The following is a 9,354-nucleotide window of genomic DNA, read 5'->3' on the forward strand; positions in this document are numbered from 1 at the left end:
GAGCTGTGCTTAAATTGTTCAATACATGATTTCATAACAGGCCAAATATAAAATAAATGTTAAATATAGCCTAGATATCTGAAAATATTAGATGATCAGATGATTTACAGTTATATGTAATATGTCATGTTTTATGTTTTTGTGATGTTTCATACAGTGATGCAGGTCTACTGCAGTGAATACAACTTTGATCCTTTTTATAGCATACTACTGTATAGTTAACTTTGGCCTTGGTGCCCTGACATGTGGCCTTTGTGCCCCCCACCAAATATGCCCAACTGAAGGCCAAGTGGCCTTGCCCCTAAAATGGTGAAATTCCAAGCCTGTGCCACACGATAGCTTTAGTTCATCCACGAGCACGAGCGTTAATTCATGCACTTTGCTCATAATTTACAGCAAGCTAGGGCCCTTCCCCCCCCTCCCCTTCTGTCTCCCTTTCTCTTTCTCTCTTTCTTTCTCTTTCTCCCTCCCCTCTCACTCTCCCACACACACGCACGCACGCCGCATTCATGTACGTACACACACACACACACACACACACACACACACATCCCACTCAGTGCTCGAATGCTGGGTCTTCATACATAATGCAGGCAATCAGAGGCCTTGGCTTATTTTAAGACGCTGTGAATGTCCCACAAGTAATGTAGAACAGCGCAGCTCAATATCTCCGCGTGGCCGTGCCGCGGGTGAAAATTGCCCTCTGTCAGTCATGGGGAAGTGGGTGGCACATCTTCATTACAGGAGGTGAAGACATACAGTAGAGACTGCGTTGGGAGTGTAAATCAGGGAGAGTGTTGCATTATGGCTCGCTGGTGCAGTATTGGCTCTGACAACAAAGGGGGCTGCAGAGGCTCATGCTGAGGCTTGCAGTGTGTGTGTGTGTGTGTGTGTATGTGTATGCGTGTACGTGCGTGTGTGCGTGCATGAATGTGTGCACGAATGTCTGTGTGTGCGTGATGTGAGAATGATGTGGTTTTAAAACCGAGAGAGAAAGACTGTGTCTGCTTGTGTGTTTACATAATATTGTGGGAATGTGCCTGAATCTCCGCATAAGTTCTGTATTTTGTATTCATGAGAGTAAAGTCTGTGTGTTTGTGCCCATCTGTGCACAGGGGAGGGGTTGTTTGTCAAGTGGGGCAGAGAAAAAAAGTCCATATATCCTGTTTCATTATTTTGTTTTTCAGTAATGGGTTTGTGCCTGTATGCATAAGCAACTGTATCTGCCTGTTTGTGTGTGCGTGTTGTGTGTGTGTGTGTGTGTGTGTGTGTGTGTGTGTGTGTGTGTGTGTGTGTGTGTGTGTGTGTGTGTGTGTGTGTGTGTGTGTGTGTGTGTGTGTGTGTGTGTGTGTGTGTGTGTGTGTGTGTGTGTGTGTGTGTGTGTGTGTGTGTGTGTGTGTGTGTGTGTGTGTGTGTGTGTGTGTGTGTGTGTGTGTGTGTGTGTGTGTGTGTGTGTGTGTGTGTGTGTGTGTGTGTGTGTGTGTGTGTGTGTGTGTGTGTGTGTGTGTGTGTGTGTGTGTGTGTGTGTGTGTGTGTGTGTGTGTGTGTGTGTGTGTGTGTGTGTGTGTGTGTGTGTGTGTGTGTGTGTGTGTGTGTGTGTGTGTGTGTGTGTGTGTGTGTGTGTGTGTGTGTGTGTGTGTGTGTGTGTGTGTGTGTGTGTGTGTGTGTGTGTGTGTGTGTGTGTGTGTGTGTGTGTGTGTGTGTGTGTGTGTGTGTGTGTGTGTGTGTGTGTGTGTGTGTGTGTGTTGTGTGTGTGTGTGTGTGTATGTGTATGCGTATGCGTGTGTGCGTGCATGAATGTGTGCACGAATGTCTGTGTGTGCGTGATGTGAGAATGATGTGGTTTTAAAACCGAGAGAGAAAGACTGTGTCTGCTTGTGTGTTTACATAATATTGTGGGAATGTGCCTGAATCTCTGCATAAGTTCTGTATTTTTTGTATTCATGAGAGTAAGTCTGTGTGTTTGTGCCCATCTGTGCACAGGGGAGGGGGTTGTTTGTCAAGTGGGGCAGAGAGAAAAAAAGTCACCATATCTCTGTTTTCATAATTTTGTTTTTCAGTAATGGGTTTGTGCCTGTATGCATAAGTACTGTATCTGCCTGTTTGTGTGTGCGTGTTGGTGTGTTTCTTACAGTGTGCTCGGTTTTCAGTTGAACACAAGCTTGCTTCTTTTGCGCTCCTTCAAAGAGCATCACAATGTGGGGGAACCTGTGTCTTCTAAAAATGAGAGGCTTTTAACTCCCACAAGTGAATAATGCATTAGGAAAGCCAGACGCAGCAAAATCCATCTCAGAGAGATACATTGAAGAGATATCCACAGTTAAATCAACTGCATCCAGCTCTTCTCTCTTTCTGTCCCCCCCTCTCTCTCTCTCTCTCATTATCTCTCTCTCTCTCTGGTTTCACTCCCTGTAGAAAAGTGAAAGCGTGGCGGCAGAAGAGAGCCTTGGCGTCTGTGAGGAAAGCTCAAGTCTCCCACGAGCCTCAGCGGTGGGAGCAGGATTATGAGCTGATTGAGTGCGAGGGCTTGTTTGAGGAGTATCTGGAGATTGGTGAGTCCAACCAGTCAGGATTCAGCAGGAAACCGCAATACAGCATTAAAACTGCTTCTGGTATCATACAGCCCCGTTACTGTGCTTTATTCACTCTCCTGTGCCCTGTCTGAAGGCACAGATGTCAATATGTTTTATTTTAAGTATTATTTATTGTCCAGGGATCAGTCTGTATACTAAAATTTTAATACATGTTAATGACATTTGCCCAAGAGTTTTGAGCCTGTTCACAGTTTTTATGCTCTTATACAAATCAATCCACTGATATTGGCTCCAGTCCAGACTGGTTGTCAGCACCCCCTGTCCAGTTAATGACATCAGCATACTGGCTTGTTTTGCAGTCCTGCAGTTTGGCTTCATCACCATCTTCGTGGCCGCGTTCCCTCTGGCACCACTGTTCGCTCTGCTCAACAACTGGGCCGAGGTGCGACTGGACGCCCACAAGTTTGTGTGTGAGTACCGCCGGCCAGTGGCCGAGCGCGCCCAGAAGATTGGCGTGTGGTTCACCATCCTAGAGGCGCTGTCTCACCTGTCCGTCATTGTCAATGTGAGTTCTTGCGTACTCGGCGTACTACCTATGTATAAGTATATATGCTCTTTTGATCCCGTGAGGGAAATTTGGTCTCTGCATTTATCCCAATCCGTGAATTAGTGAAACACTTAGCACACAGTGAGGTGAAGCACTCACTAATCCCGATGAGGTGAGCTGCTTGCTACAGCGGCGCTCGGGGAGCAGTGAGGGGTTAGGTGCCTTGCTCAAAGCCTACTGGTCAGGGTTCGAACCGGTAACAAATCCGAAGCGCTAACCAGTAGGCCATGGCTGCCCCACCTGCACATCTTTTTCTCTGTCTCACCTGTCCCACCTGTTCCATGTAGTGTTGTCACGATACCAAAATTATGACTTCGATACGATACCTGCCATAAATATCACGATGCTCGATACTTAAACGATACTACGGCGAAATCCTAAGATATCTGAAAAAGAAAGGACTCATACCTCCTCCAAGTGTATTGAGTCATTTGTGTTGAATTCGGTGCACTTTTGTAGTGTGCAGGTCAATTCCGGGTTCTAAACTTCCTTTTTTATAGTCAGTAAAATAGTAGGCCTACTTGTGTGATGAAGTCCTTTATTGATTGTTATAGTTAATTTACATTGTGTTGTGTTTTGGCAATAAAGTAGCTTTAAATAGCCAAACTAGGCTAGATCAAGGTCAGTTTTGAAATTACTGCATGCTGTAACTTCTGCACTGAATGCTATGCAGAGGGGCCTAATCTTTAGGCCATCTGATGTACAGTATAGCCTAGGCTACCCTAGGCCTTCCCGTGTTCATGGGATTTCTTTGACAGTTGCAAAGGGAAAAATGTAAGGATAGTCTTCTTTGCGCCCAGTGTACAAGTACGACGTTACCACCACTCAGGTCTTCTTCAGATAGGCCTACACCATTACCTGTTGCAATATATCTGTGCGCATTCCTACATGACGTCTATTTCTTTGATAACATGATTTGCTACCACGTAACAATAAACCGCTATTATTATTAGGACTCAACACGCTTTGGTGGTATTATATGCTGTGGGCTTAAATTAGCGCATTTCGGGTAGCCTATCCTACATCTGGGCAATAATTATTGAACAAATTGCAGTCTACATGCCATGACAAATATTACCAGTACTACTGACCGAACATGAAATAGATTATTTACAAGTTATGGTAATGTTATTCTGGCGTGAACATTGCGCTTTCATCACGTTAGCACCCTATGATTACAGCTCGTTATGTCTCGTCAAAATGATTACAGCTTGTTATGTCTCGTCAAAATTAATTGATGAAGGAAGGTTCGCTTTATCCCAGAGAACCATACTCGTTTCACTTAGGCTAGACTAAAACAGAAGAGAATAACTTGGCACTAACCATGTAGTCGTGTTTTCTATAGCCTATTCGTTAACCTGTCGTTTTTTGAACTCTTTAAAAATGTTGGGATATGTCTTGGTGTTTAGCCAAGTTTCATGCGTAGCCTATACTGCTTTTAAATGACTTTGAAACATATTTTACGAACGGGCCTCTGTGTACCTGATGGCTTGCCTTCAATATGTAGCCTATCTGAAATAGACTAGTTCCAGATTTCACCTTTTGTTTTATCCACAAGGCCGAGGACTGTCGGCAAAGAACTATGTTGACGTTGCCTGCGCACTCACTCACTCAGAGCTGCCTGCTGGACACGCCCACTTGCCTAGATGCGTGCAAGGAGCAGTGAGAGCAGCAGTTCACACAGACACAGAACGTTATTTTAATAAAGTATCGATTCTAAAAACGTCGGAAATCGTATCGTTTTTTGCGTGAAAGCATCGTGATACCTTTTTAGTATCGATATACCGTGCAACACTAGTTCCATGCTCTTTTCTTTTTCTAGTTCTTTAATTATCACAAGGTCATTCACTGGTACTCCCTTCACTAGTAACTAAGCATGGGCTTCAGCCCAAGAATAGATTAGCCTTTGGTTTGCTCCTCTCCTAATAAATTGTGTGATTGATTTATTGCAGTTACATTGAATTAAAATAAATAAATTGAACAGAAGCTGTATTCTTCTTTCCCAGTCTGTTCTCTTCTGACCTGTCTTGTCCTGTGTTTCCTGTCTTGTCCCTCGTGTCCTGCAGGCTTTCCTGATTGCTTTCACCTCTGACTTCTTGCCGCGTCTGCTCTACCAGTATAAATATGATAATCAGCTGCATGGCTATGTGAACTTTACCTTGGCCTACTCCCCACCCAGCTACAACCACACAACACATGCCATGTGCAGGTAAAACAGCAATGTTGACTAAATGGACCATAAAATGTTAAGATTCGGCCTAGGAACTTTTTTTTTTTTCAAAATTATTAACTAATATTGCATGGATAAAGTAGAGCCTTTGAGATACATCAGAAATGTTCTATTGAAAAAAGACTATTTTGATCTTACTTTACTCAGACCTAATGTCATATGAAAGACACTTTCTGACCAGCGGCCTTCAAAACAATCAAGACTTGGCCATCCATCTGCAGCATGAGGATGCTGATCTCTAAAGCTGCCACTAGAGGGCTCTGTTCTTCAACTGTACTGGATGTGGATTGCAGAGCTTGTGGTCGTGTCATCATTAATAACCTACTTCCTGGCTGTCCCTTTGCTCTTCAGATACAAAGCCTTCCGAGACGAAAATGGAAACTACACTCTGGTGTACTGGGAGCTGCTGGCAGTCAGACTGGGTTTCATCATTGCATTCGAGGTTGAGTGTGCACTCCTCTGTACTTACCCATACACTCCACTTTACAACAATCGGTTACCTCTCTGCTGTAAATACAGCCTTGTCAGAAACTCAAAAGCCTTTTGAAGCCTGTGTTATTATCATAATTGGGAGTTTTTTTTCTCACAAGTGGCATCACTGTATATTCTTGTGCTTAGCAGCTCCTGCAAATAGGTGTTTTCTGTTTCCTTCCATTGTCACTCATTTTATGCCCTACTACTTCACAACAATAAGTACTTCTTAGTCCCCAGTGGCTCTCAAAGTTGTTTCTTATACGGTAACGAAATACAATGAATCCATTGCACTCACCACACTTCAGAGTCTCTGTAAAATACCGTAAAAGATTACTGGTACAAACACTTTCCAAAAGTGTCAGCATGGCCGCTGTTCTTTCTGAGTTTCTCTCTCCACTCTCTCCATCTCTGACTGCAGCATGCGGTGTTCTTCGTGCTGCGGGCCATTGACTGGATGGTGCCGGACGTGCCCGAGTCCCTGGAGCTGAAGATCAAGCGTGAGCGCTACCTGGCCAAGCAGGCGCTGGCCGACAACCAGGAAGCACTGCTGGTGAGTCGCCTCTTGGCCTCCAGCCCAGGTCAGTGGACACGGAGACGCACACACACACACACACACACACACACACACACACACACACACACACTCATCGTTGCTTGGCCTGCAGTGCACGCTCCAACCGGGGTCATCTTCCATGGATCCTCCACTCATTCCATGCTGGACGTTTCGCGAGTAGCTTTGTGTTATAGCACGAGCACCCCGCCCCCATCCATAAGCTCTTGTTTTTCTCTTGTCATGGCTGTCACATGGCCTACATCTAATCAGTCAGTGTGCTATATTGTAGCTTTCACTTTTAGTGAGATCTCAGAAAATCCAATAAAAAAGTATTGTGCCTTTTGACATTTCAAAAATACTAAGAACTGAACCCCACTTACTGAGGAAGTCACATGCAGGTACTGTAAATATAAATTCCTTGCTGTGTTCCCTCCCAGTTGGGTCGGAGGCCCCTGCTCTCACGTGTTTGAGAACAGAGATGAAATACAGACCTCTCTCTCCAGCCCCTCTGGCTCTTTGGCTGCTCTGACTTCAGCTCCCATTTCACTGCCTCCGCCAGGTTTCCCTTCGTTCGTGAAACACCATCTTCCCCCCCAAGCTCTTGCATGCACCCCTTTTCTCCCTCTACCCATAAGTCTGGAAACAACCGCGGCACACAGCTAAAGCATATTTTTCGTTGATTTCGATGACGAGGTATATTTGGGGTCACTGTGCCTCCTGTGCCTCCTCGTGCTCCAGTTCAGGTGACCTGCATATCTTCCCAGGCCTCTCCAACCACCAACCCAGTTTACATGCTGCCTGCATCCGTCCCAATCAGAAATAACTTTTGGAAAGCCGCTCTCCCATCAGTCCTGGTCCGGATGCATATTTAGCTGCCATTTCTAGGGCATGCCCAGAGATAGATGCTTTGATAGACTTTACTCATAACTAGCAGGAGGTGAAGGAAAATATGACTTTTTAGGGGCACATTTCAAGCCCATGGTGAAACATGGTTTGCTGCAGTTACAATATGAGGAGACAGTCAAAGTCATACAAAATAAGTGTCACATTTTACGGGTAAACTTCCAAAAGACCAAGGCTTGACCGTCCATGCTACAGCACATTTTGACTACTGTTCTATCTTATCAGCCTCCTCTGATATTGCTTTGGTCGTCTCCTTATACAATAACACAGTGTGTTACAGCTGCAGATCACCAAGCCATTCCATGTTTTTGTTATCATCGTTTTTTTTATTTTTTTAAATGTGCCATCAGTGGCGTACTGTGCTGTGCCTTGGTGTGTGTGCGTGTGTGTGTGTGTGGGAGTGTGTGTCCGTCCGTCCCCGTGTCCTGACCATTACACTGTGTTTATCGTGATGCCTTACTCTCTGTTGGTTCTGATGTTCACTGAGCGGTCATACCTGACCAGGTGAGTACAGGGGCTGGGGTGAGTAGAGTTATTCTCTCAGGCTGTCATCATGAAAGATCGACTTCTCACTCTTGTGTTAACTACAGAATACTATAGTCTCAGGTACCATTGTATTTCTTACATTTTAGATTTTGACTGGCAGTTTGATAACTGGTATTACTACAAGTTTTACAACTGTAAAAGTATTATTCTACTCCATAACATAATATGTTATTATCCTAAATCTTGTGCATTATATTATGTTCTTGTACAACAGAAAGTACACCTGAAATGGTGTTCTTTATTCTGACTTTGGTCCCTCTCTTCACTGTTTCTTTGCCGGTGCTGCTGCATTCACCCCCACTGTGCCTCCACCTTGAAGCAAGCAACACACCTGGCAAACTGAGGCAAGCCTGTAGTGAGGGCATGCGTCCAGCAGAGGGCAGCATCGCAAAGGGAGGACCTAACGTCTCCAGCACTGATTCGGCTGGGACGCCTTAGCAGTTCTGCTGTCTGTCAGTGAAACCACTTGCACATGGTCGGATACTTGTCGATCAGAAAAGATTCTTATTTGTTGTTGTGTTTTGTGTGTGTGTTTAAAGGGAATGTTTATGAATAATTGTGTGTGTGAATCTGTGACTGTGTGTGTGTGTGTGTGTGTGTGTGTGTGTGTGTGTGTGTGTGTGTGTGTGTGTGTGTGTGTGTGTGTGCAGTGGTTGATACTGGTTATATTGTGGTTTTCATGTTGTACATTGCACACTTGTTATGCCAAATTTGATCTCCTCCAATGTCATCGTTTACCTCCGGCTCAAAAGTTACAACTATCCTTACTCTCTTTCTCTGCTCTAGCAAGTCCAGTACAGTTACACTGTATCAAATCCAAAACAGCAAGAGAAGACATGTTCTGCTTTGCTACAATACTGCTTCAGTATACATGTGCTGTACATGAATATAGATTTGTACAAATGACTAAATAAGCATATGGTTCCTGCCTCTGACATTGTACCAGTTGAAATGGCTACTGTAAAGGATATGCTGTAAAAAGACATGCTACTGTAAATCATAATTGTAAACATGGCTGAGGTCATGTAATGCAGATGATTTGTTTATGTGCAGGCTGTTTTATTGTTTAATTACAATTTTGGAAATAAAAATCTAGTTTGAATGTTTAACAGCTTGTTGTTAAGTGATTGCAATGGGTGGCTTGCTGGGAAACAGAATGAGCAGATGGCAGTTGGTGCACACCCTGCTTTGTCACAAGGATCCTCTTCTCTACTCAACTTTGAAGGAAACACTTGCAGAATATGTTCCAGCAAGTCTGAGGCCTGGAAACAAACCTGGAGTCATTAAAATCCCAGTGGAAGCGAAATGACACCCTGTGCCAGTTGGCTGAGCTTCCCCAGGTAGCTGAGGCGCTCAGTGCCACATCGAATTTAAGGCCTGTTTCATGTGTTTTTGCCTTGCCTCAGCAATCACCAAAGTCTTTATTAACTTGACCTCCAAGTCACCTCTGTGACCAGGCCATTTTCCTTTAAGAAACATCAGAGTCGAGAGAGAAAGAATGGCGGAG

The 9,354-nt window shown here is 44.5% G+C and overlaps 1 protein-coding gene across 3 annotated transcripts in view; it reads left to right on the forward strand.

The window, feature by feature from the left end:
- ano11 (anoctamin 11) overlaps positions 1 to 9,354 on the forward strand; it is a 29,642-nt gene that overhangs the window by 11,382 nt on the left and 8,906 nt on the right. The window contains exons 18-23 of one of the 3 annotated variants that reach the window (XR_007193345.1): positions 2,416 to 2,552; positions 2,894 to 3,099; positions 5,208 to 5,350; positions 5,723 to 5,813; positions 6,264 to 6,423; positions 8,167 to 8,365. Coding sequence is in view for 2 of the 3 variants with exons in the window: in XM_048241029.1 (XP_048096986.1) it covers positions 2,416 to 2,552; positions 2,894 to 3,099; positions 5,208 to 5,350; positions 5,723 to 5,813; positions 6,264 to 6,423; positions 8,167 to 8,285 (856 nt within the window). In the remaining variant the exon portion in view is untranslated. Of the gene's footprint in view, positions 1 to 2,415; positions 2,553 to 2,893; positions 3,100 to 5,207; positions 5,351 to 5,722; positions 5,814 to 6,263; positions 6,424 to 8,166; positions 8,954 to 9,354 lie in introns of those variants that run through there. The other 2 variants (XM_048241029.1, XM_048241030.1) reach the window with 2 other exon arrangements.

This window comes from Alosa alosa, chromosome 4, assembly GCF_017589495.1.
Source record: "Alosa alosa isolate M-15738 ecotype Scorff River chromosome 4, AALO_Geno_1.1, whole genome shotgun sequence".
Lineage (NCBI taxonomy): Eukaryota > Metazoa > Chordata > Actinopteri > Clupeiformes > Clupeidae > Alosa > Alosa alosa.